We start from the raw sequence: 26,581 nt of genomic DNA on the forward strand, positions 1-26,581 counted from the left end.
ATTAAACTTTTTGTATTTCTATTTACAGTACCGTTTATTTGATCAACACGAGCACGCATAAACCTATCGACTCTAAAGTAGGCAATATTGTTAGGCCTGCAGACCGAGTGTCCAAATTCACATGGATAAGCGGGACGCCAATACTTGTTTCCTCACGGCATAGGTTACAAATATATATAAAACGCTTAAATTTTACCAAGATGCTATTGTATTTTATACGGTGCTTTAAAAAATTAATGCCCTATATAGGCTACATGCTAATGCGGTTGGCGTCCTAATACCTCCAACCCCACGCTTATTGAGGCTGCTTACGGGGAATACCGTAGGTGTATATGAACGCGAGAATGTATAAATACACATTTTCCTCTGATGTTTCACTAAATCGGGATAGAATCTCTTCCAATATATTTCTCAATTTAGAAGTCACCGTGAAGTAGAGCGGCGCGGATGCGTCTAGTGGGCACTTTTTTTTACATTGCCAAAAATTTTTATCTCGCCCACGCAGTGCCGGAAGAGTAATAATCTTCCTTAGCGATATCCTCGGGTATGTCGCCCTCGCTCGCGTAACTGCACGATCGTCGTAGAACGCCTGAACATGCCGCTCTCGCGTATAGTCATCGTTAATGCTGTCATTCTGTCATTTCTGCCAGAGATACTATCGCAGGAATACAGAGGTGAGTGAGAGAAATGTGGACTGATTTCATTTTTGTAAGATTATGCCTATGCACTGCAAAGTGAAGCCTTTACGAAATGGGGTATTTAATAAAACACTAGGTGAAAGAGAGAGCATCAGGGAGTGGTATATATTAAAATTATTATCAGTATTGAACATAAAATAGGCTTAAATTATAATCGAAAGTTTTCGCAATTTCAGTTGTGGATAATTATAAAATAATTATCCACAATTGAAATTATAAAGCAATAATTGTGGAAAAGTGCAATTATATATTTTCATATGTCGGATTTCTACTACATGCCTATATCACGCCTGAATTGGTCGAATAAAATACCCATTTTAATGTGTTTTATGAACTACTAATTTTCAATTCATTGGTGAAACATCCATGACGGTGACCACGTGCGCACCTCCTGCATCAATGACGATGGAATGGCTAATTTATACATCGCTGATGTAATACTGAAATTTTCTGGTTAAATGACTATGTTAGCGACGTGAGTGCTTCTTTACTTACAAGTAGGCTCATTTTAATAATTTCAATAATTTATTTAGTAGTTCTAATTAAATTATTTCACAACAATTATTAATTTATGAATTATCAAACAATAATATTAATAAAACTTCTCAACAGCAAACATACGGTGTGTAATTTCAACTACCGCATGTTTAAAAAATAGCTTACGGATATATGTACAATGTATTAGAGGAGTGGAGGGGACAAGGAGCGATGGGGGATGAGGGGGAAGGGGGCAAACCGATATTTGTCCCCCCTGACCAAACTTTTCCGGCACCTTTGCTATAGTGTGTATACCGTAAGTTGGCGCACGGGCCCGCGAAGTACCTGAGCCGCGAGCAAAGGAGGGGAGGAAAGGACCGACAAATAAACTGTATGCGTATACGACACGAGAGGCGTCTTCATAGATCGTAGTCTCCTTTCCTGCGTGCGCAGATCTAAAAATATTTCATCACTTCTCTAAAAGTTGGTAACATCGATTTGTTTAACGCCGACGAGGCGCCAAATAAGGGACAAGTCGTCTCACTACGCAACGTTTTTTACCTTCTACCATCTTCTGATTTATATTATCAAAGATAAACGACCTCCTAGCAGCATGCGCGGAATGAATTTTGCTGTATTAGAGGCGTGGGAGGGGGAGAAGCGAGCGTGGAGGGGAAGGGATCGGCCTGCGGCTCTGGTATCCGCGACGCTCCGTGGGCGTTGGAATATTTTCTTCGCGGACGCGGACTCAAATTAGGTTTTTTGTGGCTAAACGGTGGCAGATACGTCAAAATGCACGAAATTTTCGCCCTAAAAGGGCAGTAACTCGGCAAAATCTATAGGGAATGACCATAAAATATTATATTTTTCGAATTTTGACCTTCCCCCCCTAAATTGCATTTGAGCGAGGGTCAGGGGTTCACGTACAGGTCTGAAAATTTTCAGGCCTTATTTTTGATCGGTCCCACAACTTTTTTTCATTGGGCCAGATGGATTTGAAAAAAATCGATTTTTGCGATCCGCCCTAAGGTACAGTCCGGCCGCCGAGAGTTGTCCGTTGAAAGCTTGAAGGGGTAGGGGGCAAGGCTGCCAGGTAAGAAAGTGAAACGCCCACATCACATGTAAACAAAAGGGTTCCATGAGGAAAGCAGCCAGAAGGGACGTCGAGCGTGAAGGATACAAGGGAAGAATCCTTAGTTTAGGTAATTCGAATAAAGGGCTTGTTTTGGTGGTTCAGGCTTGTTTCAGTGCTTCATATGCACGTGACAACGTTGTATGACTAGGCAAGGGTGTGAGGTGCATTTGGGGGACAGCGATTGGTAGCAAACCATGTTGGCCCAGGAAGAAAGATTTGATGCTTTCCCAGCGAATGATGTGAGTAAACTTCTCTCGTGTTTCCCACCGGGTTAAAGGCTTCATAATGGCCGACGTTTCGAGCTCCGACTCGGCGCTCATCATCAGGGCTACTGGATGCTGTGATGCGGGAATGGGCCTGCTTATATGCTGCCCTTCTCCGGTCATTCCCGCATCACAGCATCCAGTAGCCCTGATGATGAGCGCCGAGTCGGAGCTCGAAACGTCGGCCATTATGAAGCCTTTAACTCGGTGGGAAACCCGAGAGAAGTTTACTCTCATGTTGGCCCAGGGTTCTCCGCCCCTCCTTTTAAAGTGCCATCGGACAACTCTCGCCGACTGGACTGTAGCTGGCGGGTCCGTTCGCCCGTCCCTTTCCTCCCCCCGACGAAGGCAACTAGCACCTCTAACAGAAGTATTAACTTTTTTTTCTTTCTCATAATATATCAATCGAAACGAAATGGTCGAAAGCTTAGACCATATAAGAACTAATATGGTCTAAGGTCGAAAGTTAAAACAAAACATACAGAATAACGGCTAAAAAATAACTTTCGACCATTTCGTTATTTATGATCGGAGCACTTCGTGATTTATATCGTCTTCCTTGCTTTTTTAGTACTTTACAAATATGCTATTTAGATTGAGATATTATGAGAAAGTAAAAAAAGCGGGTGGTTCGTATCCTGGTCAAGGTGAATGATTTCTTCTCTGAGGAATTTTCGCACGATTCCGCGGAAATAACATAGCGGGTGACTCCCGCTATGTTATTTCCGCGGTTAGTCCCGGGATTCTAATATTATAATTCCTTTTATAAAAAATATTTTTACTGAAATTACCATTAAATTGTATGTGCACAAACATTATCACCTCTAAATTCCATTTCAATTTTCAATTGGTTGGCTGTCAAAACTCCTAAAAATCTGTGATTGAATTTTATATTTCAACCATCTTTCTCAACGGTTTTGTTAATTTTTTTTACTTCAAAAGCACCCCTAAATGTTGATGTATTATCAATGGACAATTTTAAACCTAATTTTTGTGAAAACTCTCCCAAATGATGATAATCAGAATATTAATTCAAATTTTATCAAATTTTGCATATGATACGTCATTTGGGCTTCCCAATGTGGAATGACACTATGCAGCTCTCTGACTAGCTTCTAATGGTTCTTTCAGTGGCGGCTTGCCCATAAGGACTCTCGGACGCCGCCCCTCCCAAATATTTTAAAAAGTAAAAAAAATTAATATCCATTAATTTATAATTATACATCTAATTAATCAGAGTGTTTTTTCAGTCGCATACATCGAAAGCGTAGGAAAAACACGAAAAGAAATAGCGAGAGAAGTTCGTATTTGTAGCCGTGGGGCGCTGGCCAGAACGTCCCAATCCATCCCCATGCAGTTGTATGGAGAGTGGTAGTGGTGGGGGCCGCTGGTGCTATGACGCGTCTAACCTTGTGTCTTATGGAAGTCTTGGGACGTCGTCCGAGAATGCGCAGAGCGACGTGTGAGTTGACATCGCTGCGCAGGCCGGCGGGCGTATAATCTGGCGTCTACTTGGTGCTGCCACAGAAAAGGGACCTACGGAATCAGAATGGTCACTGTACTGGGTGTAGCTATACGATTTTAATTTTAAATTACTGGTAGGTATTGCTACAGAAAATAAATTATCTCATTATGCTTGCGTTTTTGGGTGTTTGAATTCCGGAACACATAAAATCCAACCAGTTAAAGGCCGTATTGACGTAGGAAAACTATTCTCGAGTATTTGCCACAGTTCTGTTATGATTACGAATTTCAAGAACCTTGGGGAAACTAATATTATAATATTTAGGCCTTAACAATGTATTCATATCTTCCCGACTATTAGAAATGCGGAACTTATTTTTCAGATGAATTTATCAAAAGGCCTGCAGTATTGGGAAAAATCAGTTAACATTCCCTACTGATTTATAATTTAAGAAATAGGTGCGTGCGTGATAGGGTGAAGGATTGAACATGATTTAACCCGTAAAACGTGACTTTAAATAGAGTCATTCAATGAATGCCAAGAAGTGCCGCGTACAATGCACCTTTTGTGTGTAGATTCATAATTTTTCTAGCCGTCCTTGTTCTATTAGTTCATGTTCACCTAATTCCTCAGCTGCAGAGCGGTAGCTGTCTGACGGAAAATGTCCACTTGGGTCTGATTTAAGTGGCTACGAAGAGTTCATATCATGGTGCGGAGATCCTTACAGCTCCCTTCTCTCTGTGGCTCAGAGTCGTCTTCTTTTACGATCTAGAATTTATTTTCTATTATATCATGGCAATTATTTCGAAGACATGGTTATTCCAAGTGCGACCCGTTGGCGTTTCGTGTGTTTACCACATATGAATCTTAGACTCAAGGAGATGGTCCGTGACGTCTTCTGTTTGCTTGAATGCCTTTGCTGACCTTAAATTCGTCCCTCAGCTGAATCAGCATTAGTGGACCACGACTTCTATCTCCCTTGAGTCGTCCTTATAGTATGATAGTAACGGCAAGACTCGGAAAGAACGGAGTGAAATGAGTTCAGACATCATTTTCGAGGAGTTAACTGTGTGTAATTGCCGATTAAGAAGTTTCTTAGTGCTGTGTGTACATTCAAGAAGACAATTTTAATTAATCAACAGTGCTCGTTTTTGATTTAGGGAAATATAGGGAAAAATTGTCCCAATTCTGTGTCCAGCCACTTTGTTCTTTTTGATCGTATTTTTCGTCGGCCTATTTTGTGTCGTCCCTTGTTTATTATAGACTAGTACCATTGCCATGTGCTCAATCGGAAAGAAATTGTTGTCCGGCGCTGGTTTACGTGTAATTGATCACTTTGCTGGACAAAAGGAAAGAAGGATGGACTTCTGCAATATAACTAAAGGAATGTGAGTATTTCAGATTTTGTTAAAATTGTGTTTTTAATTATTGATTTTAAATCGTATTGTATTCAAGAAGCAACGCGAACACCTCAATCAAAGTTTACATCTGCCATAGCAAAGCGCGTGCATTTTAGTAGTGTTTGTTGCCTAGTGGAAGTCAGTGACACTCCCCTCCCTCCTCAGGTGTTACAAGTGTCATTGCTACATAAATCATTGCAAATATTGCATAGATTTGACAAATAACGCATTATGATTGCAAAACGAACAAGAGAAGTGAATTGCGGGCATATTCGCACAAAGAATGTAGGCGCTAAAACCGAAAGTTACGTATTTCCGTTTGTATTTGCAAAATATCGCAGCAAATATATTTTTATCCTTCAAGATCATTGATCAGTATAATCGAGAGTCCGGACTAAGCCGATCCGTATGACCGAGAGTCTTCTGCATTAAGTATTTATTAATCAAGCTTTATTGGGAAAACTAGGTATTTTTGTTGAAAAAAACGGAACATATGGCATCACAAAATTTAATTCCTAGATTGCCGTAAAAACTTAATAAAATACACGAAATATTAAAAAATTATGACCCCCCGGTGGAGTGCGCCCCCCCTAGCATTTGACTCACGAGCCGCCACTGGGTTCTTTCCAAAGTGAAGTGTATTTATATATAAATTCACTTCACTTTCTATATCTATCTATATATATCTAGACCGGCAAATAAATAACCTGTGTGCATTATAGCAACATTGGATTAGTCTGAGTAATAGTATTTATTAGCAATCTAGGATAAATTCTTTTTTACTATTTCATATGGTCTCACCTCTCCAGGAGATGAGTGCAAGACCCTTGATGGAATGAAAGGAGTGTGCAGGCCCATTCATGAGTGTCCTGTGGCATTGAAGGCACTGAAGATGGGGAGAATGCCCACCCCATGTGGATTCGAGGGCCGCACCCCAATCGTATGCTGTGCTAATGACCTTACTCGGGCTATTACTCCAAAGCCCAAGTCGGCTGCAATCTTACTCACTGTGACTCCTGGTGGAGACGAGGAGTCGAAAAACCCTTTAGACAAGGCTATTCATCTCAGTTCAACCCCCGAGCCAATTCGTTCTAATTTAATCTCGTTAGTTTTTGCTGGCAAAGACAAAGACCCTGAAGACCCCAAACAGAAGTCTGCAGAAATTAGGAATACCACAGATGATGAAGTGTCAACGTCACCATTAAAGAGGAAACCAGGCGAAGTTGCAACTTATTGTAAGTTATTTACATCGCTTGTTGCTCTAATAGTCATCATTTTTCTTTATTGCATGTGCTATTATTCCTATGTATTTTACTAATTGAACAAGATCTCCCTTCAATATCGAGCCTGATCCCCATGTGAAAATAAAATATCAGGTGCATTCATGTAAGTTCATTTATTCCAGGGTGTGAACGCTTTGCAGAGAAATGTAGATCCCCGTACCAAGTATCTGTCCCAGCCCCACGTCGGTTTCGAGCCCCACTGAGGTTTAGACGTGAACTTCCTGATTATGAAGACTTTGGAACTACTCAAAAGCCAAGATGGCCTATGGGACGCAAACCATATGATGATAGGCATTTTATAGTGGGTGGTGAAGAAGCTTTTCTCAATGAATTTCCGCACATGGTAAGATTAATTCAATCTCACTTTTGGTTCTCGGTTCTAAATGAAGTACTCATATAATCTCAATTTTCTACAGCTACAGAATTTTTTTTCATGACTATCAAGTTTATCTTCAGTATCATCATTTTCATTCAATCGATCGTCTAATACAGGATTAATTATATGTGTCTCATCTATAAGTGAAAAAAATCATCTGAAAGACACCAAATCCAGGAACTGGTTCTTGTTCCCTGAGGCGGTTCTTGGTGATTGGGGGCTCTTGGCTGGAGCTCATGATGGGGTACCCCTCAGCGGAGGATTCGACCCCCTCCTCTCCCTCTCCCTTCTCCACCCCCAGAAAATTTTGGGAAATTGGATTCCCTGAAAAGAATTTTGATGCTATTCTACCTCTTTAAACTGGATAGAATTTAAAATTTAAAAATACGTGAGAAAAAATACTGTGAAAAGTGAGAACTCCACAGCTTATAAAATTTTATCATGTGTTATGGTTATATTATCTATTTACTGAATTCGTTCATACGCCTGATACCAGAGGCAGATCTAGATTTGGGCCAAAAGGGGGCTTGCATGGTAGTATGTAGAAGTAGATGACCACCATAAAACTTTTACTAATTAAACGGCCTACTATATGTGCACAGGAGTGTCTTTCTTTTTCAAAGAATTAGCCAAAAACTGTCATGTCTGAGTCTCGAAAATCCTAAATTTCCAATATCCTTGAACCCCCCTTCGCCAGGGAAATTCCCCAGACCTCCAGTTTGCTCTCCCAACTTTGGTACTAACCTAGATCCGCCTCTGGTATCAAGCATATTGCTGCAAGTTTTGCGATAGTAGATCATTTAAAAAAAAAAATCAAAAAAACGAAAAAATTTCACGTGCAAGGTAATATTGAAGCTACGAAGGGCCTTAGTGACTGTCTTAAACGATATTTTTTGAATCGCTACCAAAAGAAATGTCTAAAATAAGACAGACACTAAGACAGTCACTAAGGCCCTTCGTAGCTTCAATATTACCTTGCACGTGAAATTTTTTCGTTTTTTTGATTTTTTTTTTTTAATGATCTACTATCGCAAAACTTGCAGCAATTTGCTTGATACCAGAGGCGGATCTAGTTTAGTACCAAAGTTGGGAGAGCAAATGAGGTCTGGGGAATTTCCCTGGCGAAGGGGGGTTCAAGGATATTGGAAATTTAGGATTTTCGAGACTCAGACATGAACATTTCTTCTGTATTTGCATTTGGTGCAATTTATAGAAAATAGAAACTAAACACTCAAATACTCAAAATATCTGTGCAAAACAAAAAAAACATGATGAAAGAGTTAAGAAAAAACGGCATGGCAAGTTTACTCAAAGCGCATCACAAGGTGGTACTTTTTCAGCTGTTAAAATTTAAATACGAATATTCCGACGTACTTGAATCTGTATGTACACTCTCATTGTGTAGTGAGTCAGTACAGGAACCACTGTTCTTGTTCAGCCTGGTACTCAAGTTATTTGAGATGATATTAAAATAAAAGAATTTTTCCTTCTACTCAGTTGAGCCATCATACACTCTAAATTAACAATGGCTTAAGAAGAATTGTTTATCCTGATGGTAATATTGTCTACAATAATATCAATTTCATTCAATTGTAAATCTAATTAACTAAAAAAACTTCCTTAGGACAACAGTTCCAGGCACTGTTTCTTGGTACCTGATCTTTTAAAGCAGTTTTATATGCTAACTTAACGATTGGATAAGGCAATTTGTTTTATAAATATTACACATATCCATGGTAAGATTAACTTCATTCAATTGAAAATTGAATATGCAAAAAACTCATCCTGAAGGCACCACTTTTGTGGCAGTGGTGGATACATATTGTGGTCTAGGGGGCATATGCCCCCTTTGTGGTGCTGCCCACGTGGCCGAACATTGCAGAACCACAATTGTAACTTATTTATATCATGAGATAGCAATTTTCTTGTATATGCATGTCATCAGTTTAAATAAAACCATCTTAAATTTTGCATTTGCAACTTGATTATTTTTTTTATGATAAAAGTACAGGTATTTCAAAATATCATTTGCTTACCCCCCTTAAGTTTTTTCTGTAACCATTATTGACTTGTGAGCACCAGTTTTCTGTTCCTGTTTCTTATATTGCAATTTAATATGCTAAATTAACAATTGCTTAAGACGATTTGTTTGCTTACATGTTAATCTTATCTGTGATAGCATCAATTTATCATCTAATTAGTGACAAAACATCCCAAAGACACCAATAATTAATACTTATATGTAGCTGTTTTAATGCATAGCAGTAAATCTGAACTCTGGTCACATATTGAGTGATAGTTATATATTTTTACTACATTGCTTGGCAGGCTGCTGTTGGATTTGGTAAGCAGAATGATATAAGGTGGGAATGTGGAGGATCGTTGATTAGCGAGAAATTTGTGCTGACTGCAGCGCACTGTCTCATGGCTCGTGATGGGTAAGCCTCTCCAGATTTCTTCTTCTGTCATATTTAAACCTTCAGTTACCATAAAATATAATTAACCTTTTTGCTATAAATGACAAAAAATGCACCACGATATTTCTTGACCCTTGAGATAAAAGCTGCAAATTTTCATCAGAGACTTTTCTATGCAGGCAAACAAATGCCAAAAATTTACATTTCCTTGCCCTCCCCCTTTTATGACGGTGGTTGGTTCGCATTTTGGGACCCAACAAAGTGGGACTTACACTATACCCTCGAAACCTGAGAGCAGGTACCCAGACCCTTCATTTTATATTACCCCTCTATGTGGTAAGGGACCACAATTCAATTGAATGACCGCAACCGGTCATTCAATTGTTCATTCAGTCAGTTTTCGAAAATTTGTTCCTTTCTCAAAAATATAAACTAAAAATTGAATTCTTTGTCTTTTGAGCAGCGTTTACAATTTTCAAATGAAATTCTGCAATGAATATTAACTCATATCTCGATTTCAGTACAAACATCAACATGGAAATTGTTGCTGCAATGAATCTGTTGTTAATATTGACGGTAGAACTTTGTTCAAAATTTAACAATTCTCAGAATAAAACAAGGGATTCAATTCAAAGTATGCATAATTTACGTGCAAGCAACAGTTATCCATATAGCTGATTCATATAAACAAAGCATGATTGACCGCGAACCAATGCCACTGGTAGGATAATAAAACCGGAAACGAAGGAGCCCAACTACCCTCGCAGTCCGAGATAGTGCGGAGTCCGTGCTAGGAAGGGTCGAATAAGGTTGGTGCTGAGAGTGTGTGATTATCCGCGAGAGCCTTCTTAATGAATGTCCTGCAAAAATGCTCTGCACAGAGGGGACAGAAGAGTCTCTTGGGGCTCAGTACAGCAGTCATGCTACAGCCGGTGGCAGATACATATGGGGTGTGCAGGGGGGCGCACGACCCCCCTTGCGGGGCTGCCCGCATTGCCGAACAATGTAGAACTCAATAGGGTGGTTTCCTATTATTTTTTTATTGCCTAAATCGAAAGATTATTACTCCTGGAGTACGTATTTCATGCTTTTAGATTGTTAAATGACGATATCTATTTTTCGCGATTAAATGAAAAGTGAAAATTTTCAAGCGCACGAAAATGCGACGTGTAAGTAGGAATGATGGGAAAAAGTCCGTGCGACGCATTTCTGGTTCCCCCTCCCGCCTTGTGAGGTGACCTTGATCGAGGCTCTGAGCGCTGATAGGACGCAGGATGCTAGCGGGTAGCTGAGTACCTTGCTGGCTGATAGCGCTTGGCTTAAAAAAAGGTTTATTCATACCTTATCAAACGAAGAAAACTTTCCGACCTTAGCCAGTTTTAATAGGTGATTATTAAGACATGTTTCCCTGAGCTCTGTGCCTCATGCATGCATTGGTAACCTCAGACGATGTATAACTCCTATCCTTTCGTGTAGAAACTAGGTCCCTGTGACGTCAAGTGGAGTGGAATCGCATGGGCGCCAATCTGGCCTTTTTCAAATGAGGATAAAATTTGACCCTTGCTATTCGTCTAAACCGGTATTTCAAAAACCAAATAATTAGTGTATTATGAATACACTAATGGTGGGTGACGAATCGCAATCAATGCCTATCGTTTTCTTTGATGAAGGAAACTACCCTATTGTAACTTTTTTAAATTATAAGATAGCATTGTCTTGTATCTGTGTATAATCAGTTTAAACAGGGATGCTGACTTACGAAAAATATTGGGGGGCCCAAACCAGGGATCTTGTCCCGGGAAATTTTATGAGTAGTGAATTTTTAAGTTTTTTAAGCATTTGAGAAGAGCCATTTGATCACCATTATAACCTTGATAACTCTAATCTCATTATCTGGACACTCCGGGGAAAATCAACAAGCCTGACACATTTTTTCCTTACACCCATAACGATTTTTTTAGGGGGCTCGGGCCCACTCAGGCCCCATGGAGCTGGCACCACTGATTCACTGATTTTAAATAAAACTATCTAAAATTTTGCACGTAACTTGATTATTTTACATTATGACAAAAGCATAGGTAGCTCAAAATATCTTTTTCACCCCCCCACCCCACCCCCTTGAGTTTATTCTGTATCCACTACTGGCTACAACGAGAATTCCACCATCTCAAAAGGGTTAAAGAGTTATTGCTTACTGCAGAATATGAGGTAGCTGAATAATGATATTTATCAATAGATTTTAATTAATTATTGCTTTAAATTTAAAACATGCTTTATGAGTTTGATGAAAATAATAACTATTTATAATGATCCATATATATATAATGAACATCCTTGTTTTGAATGAACCTCCTGGTGCTTGTGTGCTGAAGAGCTGCAGCACAAAATGTAAAAATAAGAATGCAGTTAAATGTTTGTTACAGGATTCTTAATGAATAATAATAATAATAATTTAATAATGTATTTACTGCTACATTTTGTTTTTACATCTGAATACAAAAATAACATAGAGAAGGAGCTTTAGGAGGCCTCCAAGGTCATACAACCAGAATTGAGCCACCATTAAACAACAAAATGTATGCCAATAAAAAATAATAATGCTGTAACTGATAAATAAGTGTTTTGAATAAATAAAATCAAAATAAATTTTCATTCATATGTACATACTTTGGGACATATTTTTGGGGTTAGGTGAGAATACATTCTGTACTGATCTGTTGTTTTTGTATTTAGTGTTTAGAATTCCCTTCCATACAAAGGGTTGTATACAACAGGGGCCCAGTTAGGAATTAAGGCTGGGGGGGGGGTTTAGGTGCAACTAATACCAGAGTGTGTGGGGGTATGGTATACCCACCAGGATAATCGGTAGGTGCGAGATTAATAAATTGCGGAAATTTAAGATAAATGGTTGAAAATGGTGAGTTTTACGGCTTTCTGAGGGATATTTTATTAATCCTTACACTATTCTATTGGTAATATCAATCAAATTAAGTAAAATGGATTAAACTTAAAAATTTCTCTGAGATCTGGGGGGGTTTATCCCCCAAAACCCCCTCCTTGCTGCGCCACTGGTATACATACTGTGTGGTATGTGCTGGGGAGTTCACAATTAGCCAGAATACGCAGGAATTCTCCTCATCCTATTGAATACTGTTTTGCTCATGTGCATGCTATTTAAACAGTGAGCTGTGTATGGGATAAGGCTACCCCTCCATATTGATTATTTCTTTATCAAGAATGATTATATTTTTTGCCAATGAATTGCTAAAATTTTAAATTTCCATGAATTTCATTGTACAGAGATGGGTGAGTAGGGGGATTGGAAGGGAGTGATGGAAGGAAGGGCAGTACATTGCTTATTTTCTGCACCTTCCTGAAACACACAGCATGAATTTTTTAAATTGTAAATCCAAGAATGATTAGGATCCCACCTGATGAGGATGTAAAAAAAAATTTTCCTCAAATTTGCATTCCCGTGAATCGATGGAATTGGGTAATAATTTAAACATTACAGGCAAAATAACACAAATTTCATGGCAAGGAACAAAAAATTATGCAGCATACCAGTGGGGGGGGGGGGGATTTGGGGAGGATGAGGAGGGTTAGTGGGGGCTACCCCCCCACCCCCAGGAAAATTTTTGAAAATAGCATGCCTGAAAATAAATTTTACATCGTTTTGGCAGTTTTTTATTTTTTTTAGGCAGGCATAAAATTTAACGTTAACTGTGGTGCCCCTGTGCGAGTCTCCAGCAGACGATTCAAGGGCTCGCCGATAGAGGGAAGAGGAGCGCCATGTAAGGGGCGTGAGCGGCGCGAGAAAGTACCGTTAGTTCCACGGCGAGAGGACTGGCGAGAAGGACATACGTGCGTGCCGCCTGAGTGTCAGTGTATCATATATTGCCTGTGTTACAGTGCATTGTAAACATATTTTGTTTTTTTGGAGTCAATAAACTCCCGTTACATTAATCGGTGTTCGTAGTCTGATTACATCTGAATCGCCAGTACTTTGGGTCTTACATTAACCATATGCAGTTATTATATATCAAATCCAGACAAGATTTTAAAATAATGTTTTGATTTCTCTGAGGCTTTGGGGGGGGGGGATACATCCTCTCATTCCCCCCCCCCCCCCCATAGTTATGATGCCACTCTAGCATACATTCAGTTTCCTGTTACGTAATAGGTTCTGTGGCTAAATTAATTAGAAACAATTCAAAAAATTACTTAGTTTTAAAGACATAGAAAGCAAGTAATTTCCTGAAATGTAAGAATTTGTGAAGCCTTTGATGTTTTAAAATCCAAGAAACCATGCCTTTTCCTGATATTTTTTTATGATGTACTTCATTATAGTTCCCTTTTTCAGTATCAAAGAATTCTCTTTTCCGTTTTCGGCTCTGCATTTCCAGCAACGTTTTTCATACATATCTTATATCATTAACATGGCATATGATCCACGATATGCGAGTCAAAACATTGGTGGATATGCTGATTGTGACACAGGCGTAAATCCAAATGGTTGACTATTTGGTTGATAATAAATTTAAAATAATAAATTCCAAGAAAGCTTCATTAAATAATGATGTTATTTTTTCTGATGCTCTCCTAGCATCATACATGTCGGTATGTATAATATTTAGTTGGACTTAGTATCACAGGATTAAGATGGATGGAGATACTTTGAAAAAGCACTTCTTCGTCCCTTAACATAATGCTGTCCATGAAGTATGGAGCAGGGGTTTATAATAGATGATTAGTTGACACAGGGGCGCAGCTAAGAATTATATGCTTAGGGGGGCTTTAGGCACAACTAATACTTGGTGTGAGGGGGTATTGCATGCCTACCAGGGTAACCGGGAGGTGCATTTAGATAATTTCTCTAGATAATTTTTAAGATAAATTGTTCAAAATGGCGAGTTTTACGACTTTTGGAGGGATATTTGATTAATTCCAACACTATTCTATAAGTATACTAATCCAATTAAGTAAAAGTGATTAAACTTAAAAATTTCTCGTGCTTTATCTCCCAAACCCCCCCCTCGCTGTGCCACTGAGTTACACACATGGGCACCAGAGTATGAAAAGGTAAAAACGAAACCGACAATTTTCATAAGCTAATAACCAGGAATTAAAATGCAGATTGCTAACCCATAATATTCAGCAACACTCGCAGATTAGCTGGTAATACAGGAATAAGATGTCATCCTATTTCATGAAGATGAAAGGCATTAATTTTTGGTGCATGGTAAACATTTACTATATTAGCTTTTGCAGCAATGAGTGAAGAGCTAATGAGTAGGATAATAAAAGTATTGAGAAACTCTACACACTATATATGTAGTGATATATTTTTAAAATCTTCCATTTTCTACTTTTTATGCTGACTGCAAATTTTTCATTCTTCGCAGGAGTAGAGCAAAATGGGTACTTCTGGGAGCAAAATATGTGGGGGATAAACATAGAGGTTATTCTGTGTCAACGGATGGTATTATATACCATGTCATTCAAAGAATAAGACATCCTGGGTACAGGAGAAAGTCGAAGTACAATGATATAGCTCTTTTGGAACTGGGGCTTTCTTTGAAGTTCGACAAAACCTCTCTTAACAATAGAGTAATTCGTCCAGCTTGCTTACAAGTTGATTGGGATTCGAATCTGAAGAGAGCTACAGCAAGTGGGTGGGGAAGACTTGGTCATGGTGAGTAAATTCCATTTAATTCAGTTTAAAGTTACTATGAAGTATAACTATTACATCCACCTCATTATTACTAACTGAAAACAGGGGAACATTTCCAAATATGGTGTAAGTGCTCACAGCTTGGTAGTGTTATATTGATAAGCTTCAATCCCTCTTTCCTTGATGCATTTTCCTCACCCAGTAGGGGATGAAGATAATCTTCAACAATTCCAGGTTGGTTACTTGAATACCTCTCTATCTTTTTTATTCAACTACGTATCGATGGCTAAGTTCTAACGACACGTATCTCAAATTCGGCCGATTTGAGACAGGTATCTTAAACAAAGTGTAATAACATTAAAATAATGAAATACAAGCAAAAAACAACGCTTTGTTTGCAAATGAATTCTTCTTTTTCCGTTTTATGAACTTTTGCTTTTTGATTTCAATTTTTAATATTTATTTTATTTTACTAGTACATTAATTAATTAATTTATGTACAAGTAAAATAAATTAATCCTTTTTTTTCTCTCCTCAAAAGTTGCTAATTTTGAGATACGTGTTAATAGAACTTAGTCATCGATATATCCCTTGAAAAAACAAACTGTAACAACATCTTGATAACAATAAAACGTTATTGTACTTTTCCACACGATTTAATTAATACGACCGGTTTCGTCGCAGAGGGGACATCATCAGGTACATAATCCGTTATAATAACAGTTATTTTGTCAATATAACTGTTATTATAACGGATTATGTACCTGATGATGTCGCCAACTGTTATTATAACGGATTATGTACCTGATGATGTCGCCGGTCGTATTAATTAAATCGTGTGGAAAAGTACAATAACGTTTTATTATTAAGAATGGATTTTCACAAAGTAAAGCCAGAAACAATCAAGTTTATCTTGATAACAAATAAATTGTTAATGAACTCTGAAAAAGTATCCAATAAAATTACATATACATGTAAATTGATCAGGTTGAGACCAGTATGTTACAAAGGCAACAGGCAATATCATTAATATCATCTTGCATGACAAGCAGCAAAGGGTATGTAAATTTCTAGTCTCGTGAATTATTCTGTATAAACTAAAATTCTGCTGCTTTGGGTTTTTACAAAAAATATTTTGTGTACTTGAGAAGCCAAGATTTCTAATATTTTTTAATTTTGATACTACTTATTATTGAAAAAGGATAATGGTTTTCAGTGGCACAGCGAGGGGGGGGTTTTGAGGGTTAAACCCCCTCCCCCCCCCCAAAGCTCAGAGAAATATTTAAGTTTAATCCATTTTACTTAATTGGATTGATATTACTAATAGAATAGTGTAAGGATTAATATAATATCCCTCAGAAAGCCGTAAAACTCACCATTTTGAACTGCTTATCTTAAAATTCCGCAATTTAATTATTTCGCACCAACCGCTTATCCTGGAGGGTATTCCATACCACCACACATACCGGTATTAGTTACACCTAAACCACTCCAGCCTTAATTCCTGGCTGCGCCCCTGATGGTTTTAGCATATGGGTCTCAGAGTGATTATGATATGGGGAGCAATTAGAGCTACCACAGAAATTTTGCTTTTGCTTAATCCTTTTGTAGTTATATATAATAATTATTAAATTCACTTACACTCAAATAAAATTTTTTGTGCTCCTGCAGGAGAAAATCCAAGCTCTTCTCTTCAGAAGGTTAAACTAAACATTTTGGACAACTCTGTATGCAATGAAAGCTATGCAGTTGAGATTACGCTAGCCAAGCTAAAGAAAGGAGTAGATGAGAGTATGATCTGCGCTGGAGATTTAGCTGGTGGAAAAGATACTTGTCAAGTATGTATAGCTGTTATAGTTTAATCAAAGGTATATATTCTCTTTGATAAGCCAATTTCAATTGATAATGCTAAGGTCATAATTTCTATTCATTTGATTCCGCTACTTCAGTTTTTTCTTCTTGCTCATCTCAGAAAAAAATGCTTAAGGGAGTGCTATGGTTACTATTCCAAAACTCATGAAATTCTTCATTTTTGGTGACTGCAGTGCTGATTTGCACAATTTCAATGGATTAGTCTTGGGTAGCATCAGCTCTCTTTCACAGCAAAGAAAAACTACAGAATTCTTAATCCACATTAACTCTCAGAACAAGGCCATACAGCTTACTATGGAGATAGTGAAAGACAACCAACTACTTTTCCCGGAAGTCCTTGGGAAGAAAAGGAGCGATGGTAGACTGGGGCACTCTGTAGATCAGCAGACAATGCACACCAATCGACAGTGGCGCAGCGAGGGAGGGGTTTTGGGGAAACCCCCCCCAACCCAGAGCTCAGAGAAATTTTTGAGTTCAACCCATATTAATTAATTTGATTGATTTTACTAATAGAATATTGTAAGGATCAATAAAATATCCCTCAGAAAGCCGTTAACCTCACCATTTTGAAGAGTTTATCTATAAAATTCCTCAATATAGTAATCTTGTACCTACCGCTTATCCTGGTTGGTATACCATACCCCACACACCCCGTCGTTAGTTGCACCTAAACCCCCCCTTAATCCTAGCTGTGCCCCTGCCAATCGACTTCTTGTTAATGCACTACCATCCTACATAGAAGGTGTCATTGATGAAAACATTATATCATCATGACCACAGCATTTCAGATGCGGAGTCACTGACAGAAGAAAAGACGCATACATATTATGGCAGCAGTAAGGTAGAATGGCTACCAGGATTCAGCCCTGAGAAGAGCCACAAAGCTGAAAGAGGCTAGATATAACACCAGTATCTCTCTTAGAAATGGAGACAAGAAAGTCTGGGCCACCATCCCATACATTGCTCGATCCACAGAAAGTATGAAATGGTGAAAAATATTGCTTGGATGGATAATTTAAAACGAGATGATGGATACCATCTAGACCTCCATTGGCAGGGATTACTCAAGTGGACCAATGGGAGATCAGCTTCAAGAACTGATGGTAATGGGTCCCTATATAATGAGGGTAAAAATTGTAAACTGGCAACTTCAACCTGAAGACCTCGGCAGTAGTCCCAGCAAAACTGTTGTCTTTGTCATATTAACTGATGTGATATAATATCCAAAGACAAAAATGAAGAATTTCATTGCACACTATAGAAATATCTGTTCTCTCGTGAAATTTTTTACTTGTCCAATGAATAAAGTGCATGTTAACAAAATAATTTATGAAATATTCAATTCACAGGGAGATTCTGGTGGTCCCTTACAGCTTCGGACTGATTCCTGTGTAACTCACATCATTGGAGTCACTTCATTTGGGAAAATTTGTGGATTTGCTGGATCGCCAGCTGTTTATATGAAGATTTCTCACTTTGTTCCTTGGATTGAAAGTATTGTATGGCCTGAGTGAGGTATTTGTAGAGGACCTCTCAGATTGCATATTCAGTAATTTAAGGAAGAAAATCCTGAAATATGAAGTATTCTCTCATGACACAAATGTTTCAATTTGTGATGGATCCTCAATCTTACCTCCGTTCCTACAATTTTAAATGGAACTAATTTAAAGCATGACAACTCACTATTTCTGATGTTTAGGTACCCTTAATAAAGGTTTAAAATAATTTGATTCCGATGTATATCATATCACTATACCATATTGCTTATCACTGAATGTCATGGGATTGATGCAATAAAGTGGATTATTCAATTTACATCATGCTATTTCACAGCAGAATTCACTCTATGAAACACATGTACTGTATAGTTACTTACTGTGAAATGGAAGAATTTCATAATGCCAGAGTATAGAACCCTGAGTTTCAGGGTAATCTGGAGGACTTCTCAGGGTTTTCATATGACTTATCTCCAATTTTTCATAAGACCTTCTCATTACTCACTCTGTTACTGCATTCGACCTTCATCATTTTTCTGCAGCACCACATTTTGAATGCTTTGACCTTACACTTCTTTGCTGCTATCAACATATGCCTCCAGTCCTTATTGTGTGGTTAGTAATTCAGCCCTTAGAACTTAAGTATTATCCAAATATAATAGGCCTAATTTAAAACATGGCAAAGCAACTTTTATAGGGAAACAATGCAATCATCACCATAAGTCAACAAATCAAAGATTGGTTTGACACAACTCTACCCACCACTCTCTTTTCTCCTTTGACAACCAAAGCAGCACACGATATATATCAGGCTATCCAAAACACATTGTTATGACATGATGAATATTTTGATGATATGTATTACATAGATATTCTCAGTGGTGGCACTAAGGATTCACCCCCCTACACAAAAATTTTTGTGGGGCCCATGTACAAGCTATGCTTGCATACATGGAAGTGAATTAAAGGCTTCCTATTCTATATAAAAACCTACATACGGTTTTATGATTAAGAGAGTGTAGTTTACTGCATTACTTACTCTGTTTATTTTTTTTTTCCCTGCTCGTCATGAGGGCCCCTTGGGTTGGGGCCCCACCATGCAGCGGGGTCTACAGGGTGCCCATCGCCACTGCTGGATATCCTATTTGTAACATCCACGATGAGTTGTAAAAATAACATTCCATAGATATCCAAGATGTAATATCCGTGATAGTAAAAAGTTTTTCTTCTAAACAGTGTCCATAGGTAGCAAAGGAGGATTTAGGGGGGGACCAGGGGGGCAGTTGCCCATACAAGATGCTTAAAAAATAGACAAGATATTTAATACGGTTATCATTTCATTCATTTTGTTTTGTGTATTACAGAGACTCAATCATTTAGGTAATTTAATATTACTTCATATTAAAATAAAGAGAATATTTCATAGAGTAATTACTGTATTTTTTTTAATCTCAAATATGAGATGACCATTTGCCTGTCAGACCCTTGTGCTTCCTATCCCCCAGAAAAAATTCCTGGATCCGTCCTTGATAGGTAGCATATATTCTGAATAGAAATGAAGAGCACAAATGTTTTGTCTGTAAGTGTTGGGATTACTAAAAACTATGATAAGCACACTATCTTCCCCATTAGATTTTGTGAAGATATCTAAGAGGTGTTGTAATATGGGCCTCCATGTCCACTGTTAGACATCCTTGCAATGTTGTATGGCTGGTCCTTTGGATATATGACAGATATCTATACAATACTAATTGGATTAAGGGTATTGCATGGATGCCATATGTTAACACTGACAAAATTGTCAGGATGTTGTTGGAATATTGATTACTGCTTGGGAATAATCTTTATCAGCCAATCATGCCTTATGTTGGCAATTATGTTGTCTCTCTTTCTTTTCAAAATTTTTAGAAGACTTCTCTTGGGACTTTCCATCTTTGGGACTTCCTCATCATCTTACTTGCTTGATCCATTTTATCTTTATCATTCTTTAGTAGTACATTTTGAATGCTTCCAGTCTCGACTTTTCTGCTGATATCAACACCCATGTCTCCCTCTCATTAAGAATATAATCATCCCAGACGACTACCCCTAATAACCAACTTTGTTTAACTTTGGTCTTAAATTTTTAAAATTTTAATAAGGGTTGAAAATATTTTTTTAAAGTTAAACATATGAAAATCATTCAAAGGGTTTCACATTGATAAGAAAATTTTTATTTCATCATTTTACTCAACTCTAGCCTTGCCTAACCTATCGCTGAATTCGATAGCCCCAAAAATTCAGCCTAACTTACACCAGCGTACAGTACGTCTAAACATCAGTTTGGTCCCAATGGAGAGAATAACCTCAGTGACGAGATGCGATCGCACCTGTATGGACACCTTAGGTATATTAGGAGAAGGCAGTGGTGAATTGGATTTGCCTCTCACTAACTTCAACCTAATTATTTTTTCTTTATTTTCCTAATTTCATGGGGGTGACCCCTTGCCACCCTCTCAAATACGCCCCTAAGAGAAATAAATTAAATCGATGTTGCTCTACTCTTAAAAAAAGACCAACAAACGGGATCCATAGGCACAGTATGCCGAATAAAAATTAGGACTTAGTTATTTTAGTATTAATTTTTTTTCAAGGCATTCATCATTCATTAGCTGTAAGCAAGGCTATATACAATATGCGACACCATAATTTCTAGAAAGCTCTCAGAGACATGAATAAGTATTAATGTGATGAGGATGTTCCTGAAAGCGCAACACCTCGAACCAATTTGGTTTCGAGTACACACACGGGAGTTAGGGAAGGGTAGATGGGTAGTAAGTGCCCTTTTAAGTTAATAAGCTTTTGAACATTCTCCTTTGAGGAGGCCTGCTTGGCAGGAGAAACACCAGATGTCAGGAGATCAGGGCAGAGCAAATCCCCAAGGTATGTGAGTGTGAGCGTGCTTTTTCTTTGTTTTACCATTTTGTCTATTTCTTCTGTGTGAGTGGGTCACTGGCGTGAGCGGAAGTTTCGCAAACCGGAATGTGTGCGTGAATGAGACCGGATATTTGTTCCTTAGAGCAAATCTGCAAGGTGATGTGTGTGAGCTGCGCGATTGTTTGGTTTCATACCGTTATAACTTGATTTCCGTGTTTTACCCCCCCTGACAGCCTTTTAAATTTCCACCCCCCCCCCCCCCCACTTTGCCCACCAAAGAGTACGGCCTTGGGGAATTTGTTCAACTATCTTTTATGACACATACGAAGGAAGGAATACGAAGAAAGCAGATGATTAGCCTTGTTTGAATTCCCCTCATGGACCAAAGAGTAATGACCCACTGGAAAGGAAACCCATTTTTCCGCGGAGCAATAGTGGCGGCACAACCTTCGCTGGGATACCTTTTCCCCCACAGTACCATTATTTTTCAAATAGAGCTTAAGAGAATTCAATTTGCACACTCGGAAGTCCAGGTCAACTTTGACCCGGCAGCGGATGGAGTCACACTTCACATCAACGTCTACACACGCGTATCTGACGGATGAATGCTAATAATGGGGCCGTGTGCGTTTGAGCTACGTTGGGTAAAATGGGGCCTTGCGGGGTGTCGAGCCGATGAGTCGGGTTCTTCCACCCGTCGCGACGCGTCGGTTTTCACTGTTGGACTTTTGCTCTGTCGGGTTGGGTATCCTTGCTACTTCGGACTAGTTTGCAGGTCTCTGCCCTCCGCCCTCCCCCCCCCCCCCCCCCCCGCCTCAAAAAGCCAACGGTCTTATTACGATATGGTTCTTTCCCAGCGAGTGATACTGGTAAAGTCTCGGGTTTCCCACCAAGTGAGTTGGTTGTTAGCCGAAGTTTCGATGGCTGACTCTGTCATCGAAATGTGCGTCGGCCTATAATCAACTCCCCCGGTGGAAAACCCGAGAATATTTCACCGAAAACGCTCTTATTCTTCCCCTGCATGTGGATTTCAATCGAAAGACATACCTTCTTTTTTTCAATCGAAAGCCATACCTTCTTTTTTTCAATCGAAACGCCGAAAATCGCTAACATGTCCTCTCGCGTTGACAAGCATGTTGCCGAATCGTTCTGTGTTTGACAGAGGAATAATTCATGCGTAATTTTTTGCGATAAAGGGATAGAATTTATTCGTAATGTTTTCTGCCACAAGCATCTAAGCACAGATTTACACCAAAGCAAGAATGATTCCTCGAGGAGCTGGACTATCTAACATAGACGTGCAAGTACACAGCTGCAAGACGCATGAGAAAAAAGTAAACTGGATAGATATAGAAGTCCGTCACTCTGAGGATGTCAGTAGAGCAGCTTGATGGGTGGTGTAATCCTTCGTTACGGTACCAGGCAAGACACCGGTGGGTCAATAGGGGCCTAATTATACCTGAGGGCCAATATATAAAAAGCGGCATTGTCACTCGAACAGGGAACATTCCTGATTTTTCCCTAACACTGGAAAGGTTACACTGGTCCCTTTAAACTGATTGTGCCATTTATCTCATTAGTGAGTTTAAACTCGAAATCAACCACGCCGAAGAAGTGGTCTAGGAACTCACCGGCAGCTGGCCCATAACCAGGTTATATAAGAAAATATCCTCGGTGAAAGTTGAGAATCGCCGTCGAGGTCGAGCACGGGGGATTTTTGTTTTGGCGACGCTCTCGTCGAGTGTTCGTCGCTAAAAGAGCTGCCCCCGAGAGACGTATCCGCGGCACCTTCTTGAAGACCTTCGCTACCTCCGCAGCCAAGGTAATAACGTACCCAAACTCCCTTTCTTCCTTCATCTCTCTTGTCTGGTTACTTTCCTTGAGTTGGTCACAATTGGGGGGGGAGGGGGGTGATTCATCATTGAAATTACTTTTACATGGAAAAAATATCATTTATCGACTTTTTGTACTGTCTTGATCGCATACAGCATCTTTACACCGACTCAAATTATCCAAATTTTTGGCCCTCTTTTACCGCATTGTTGAGAAATTGATACCGAGTATGGTAAAAGACAACCCCAACGGCTTTAAAACTATCACTCAAAAATATCGATTCTACTTGAATGTATAAACTATTTGCCATTAGATAAAACCGTATCACAAAACTATGATGCTCACTCGGGTACTCACTTCAGCATTTTCGTGTTCATTTACGCGTTCATAAATTAAGACATTAACTCGTCATTCCACGTGTCCACTTTTGGCCCGTCCCGTCAAATGGTCAAAGCCGCCACCACCCGAGCCTTGAATGCTAATTTAGTACATCGTGGGAGAGTTTGAAATATAATTCCAAACATTTTTACCACGTTTCTTGACGAACATTATAGGGTTTATAGATACTATATCTCGATATTAGATTAAATTACATTGGCAAACAACGGGAGTAAACGGGGGTCCGAACTAGGAATTTTTTGTCAGGGGCCACAAAGATCTATTTGCCGCCCTTCCCCCCTCGCTACCTTCCTTCCCCTCCCCCACCACTAAAATATAATACATCCGTAAGCTATTTTTTTGTGATACGGTAGTTGAAATGATACACCGTATACATATTTACTATTAAGTCTTATCAATATTGAACAATAATTTATAAATTACAAATTATTGTTCAATAATGCATAACTTTAAAAAATAAACTTTCCAAAATTTTCCGCCCCTTAAAATCTGCCGCCTGGGGCGCGTGCCCCCTCTGCCCCGCTCTAGTAAAAGTATTTCCGGGCCTTTGAGTAATTCACCAGCGACATAATAAATCTTGTTTAAAAACATCCTTCGAAACACAATATTAAGGTGGATGTTCATTTCGGTAGGGTATGTAAAAGGGGGATGGGGTTCTATTGGAGTAGGTGAATTGAGGTCCATATTTTCCTTGTGTTTAAAAGGGAGTTAAAACCCCTTCTCCATTCGCTACAGCCTTGCTCTGTAGGTATGAGTGCGGGGCCATCGTTTGAATCGTTAGTTGAAAGACTTCAATCAGGCTGATTTCAATTAATAGCACAATAATATCAGAAGTGACTTATTTTGTACACACATCTCCATAGTACAGGCTTAAAATTTTTCTGCATAGACTCTTGTTTTCTTTTAAACAAAAAAAAACACGTCCTGCCTTCATAACCCATTTAAAAAGACAAAAATTTTACTTGCATGCATTGAAACAGAAAAATAAACCTAAGTGGATATTCTAGTTTATTGGTGCCTTAACATCTAAAATCTCTATGCTTGATGAGGAACTTAGTAAAATATGAGCCGTACTATTACAATGATGTTCTAATAGACGAAGATAATACTGATTAAAAGATATAAGATAATAATTAAATAGAGAATAGGTTTACTCGAAGAACTATAAATGTATAATAAGAGTTCAAGAAGAAAATTAATTCTATTACAAATAGGAGTACGTACTTAAAGTGCAAAATATTGGCAGAAATGATCACCAGCAACAAAATTTGCCCGTTGGCTGCCGATTTCGAAATAAAAATGGTTTTTCGACTTAACAACGTATCCAGGAATGTAGGCCACCCACGTGGCGCTTATTGTGAGTTGCAGTATTGCAGAGATCACGGCGCCATAGTTTTCCCTAGGAAGGAATGGCATATCTACCGAGGGAATGTCGGATGACCGTGTCTCAGGATTCATTCAAAATTTATGGACGTATTTATTTCATAAATCACCCCATACCATATTACATCTAATCACCCTATGGGGTAAGATAAAGTTAATAGTTTACCACATTTCTAGTCTCACTCTGACAGCTGCAAGATGCCAATTGGCATCATATTAATCCTATGTTCAAGATATATAGATATATATATGCTTATTAAGAGACCTAGGGAAGTATGATCTTAGGTTTTCCCGGCGTATCAGGTGCAGAAAAGTTTCTCGGGTTTTCCACTGGTTGATGTTTTCCATGTCTCCCGACGTTTCAAGCAGTGACTAGCTGATCATCCTCAGGGGATCTTCTGAAGATTTTTCTGACTTTCATTCAGAAGATCCCCAGAGAATGATCAGCAAGTCGCTGCTCGAAACGTTGGGAGACTTGGAAACATCAACCGGTGGAAAACCTGAGAAACTTTTCTAGACCTAGGGAACTTTGAGATTCGCAAAATTTGTTGTACATGTGGATTGTTGACTTAAATCAGGTAGATTAGACTATAATATCAGTTCACCCAAATGTGCAAGCCGAAAAAGTTTTGTACCTAGATGTCCTTAAACATACAACTTCTGGAAACCAGGGTTGGGTCTTTTCAAGGAGATGTTAATTTTCAACTATTGCACAGTAGGTATATTATGAAGAACATTTATATAGATCCTGCTTTCTACAGTTTTTCTTTCGACACCAAAAGACATCTTCCATGGAATCAAAAATATTTAAATACCTAAGAGAATCAACCTTTTTCCAGGGCATGATCGATTTAGAGGCTTACTCATCGTAGTGACACATTGGTCTGATGAAACAATTGTCGAAGGACAGGAGGAAGTGTAGAATGGTAGAGGAAGGCCACAAATGGGACACATGAATGTGTTTAATATGCAGAGCTACACAAAAGGGTTAAAAGAGTGACTGATATGAGGATTAGGTAGAGAGCTGCATCAAACAAATCTTTGGATAGCTAACTGTTGAGTATTACCAATGGATTTGATCTGTGAAAACAGTTACTGACTATGAAACAATTGATACAAATAACCTTCCCATTAAGTTCATACTTTGCAGAGGATATTTTCATTAAATGTAGCAACTAGGAAAAAAACAAAGCCACATTGAGTTTGCTATCTTTGGTTTATTTGCATTGTAAAAGAGAAATTTCAAGGTAATTAACCACTCTAAAGTTCGAAGAGATGAGCTGTCTTTCTGCACCAGACCTCAGCAAGCATGTTTCATTACAGTGCTTGAATCATGATATTCGTGCGCATAGTGTTTGAATAACATGCAACAATAGAGAAGGTAAAATTTTGACCAAGAGCATAAGTAGTACCTCTTCATTGGTTGGGAAACTTTTTTGACTTGTAGTACAACAATGACAGGGTTCCCACTCAACCGTGAAAACCTTAATACTG

The 26,581-nt window shown here is 38.7% G+C and overlaps 1 protein-coding gene across 1 annotated transcript; it reads left to right on the forward strand.

The window, feature by feature from the left end:
- The first annotated feature begins 559 nt into the window (after nucleotides 1-559).
- Nucleotides 560-19,987, forward strand: LOC124174088 (phenoloxidase-activating factor 3-like). Its single transcript, XM_046553223.1, has 7 exons — nucleotides 560-674; nucleotides 6,248-6,673; nucleotides 6,844-7,064; nucleotides 9,426-9,535; nucleotides 14,920-15,209; nucleotides 16,860-17,026; nucleotides 18,410-19,987. The coding sequence occupies exons 1-7, from the start codon at nucleotides 596-598 to the stop codon at nucleotides 18,572-18,574; spliced, it is 1,458 nt and encodes a 485-aa protein (XP_046409179.1). The 5' UTR covers nucleotides 560-595; the 3' UTR covers nucleotides 18,575-19,987.
- Nucleotides 19,988-26,581: the final 6,594 nt, after the last annotated feature.

Source organism: Ischnura elegans, chromosome 2 (assembly GCF_921293095.1).
Source record: "Ischnura elegans chromosome 2, ioIscEleg1.1, whole genome shotgun sequence".
In the NCBI taxonomy this organism is placed as follows: Eukaryota; Metazoa; Arthropoda; class Insecta; order Odonata; family Coenagrionidae; genus Ischnura; species Ischnura elegans.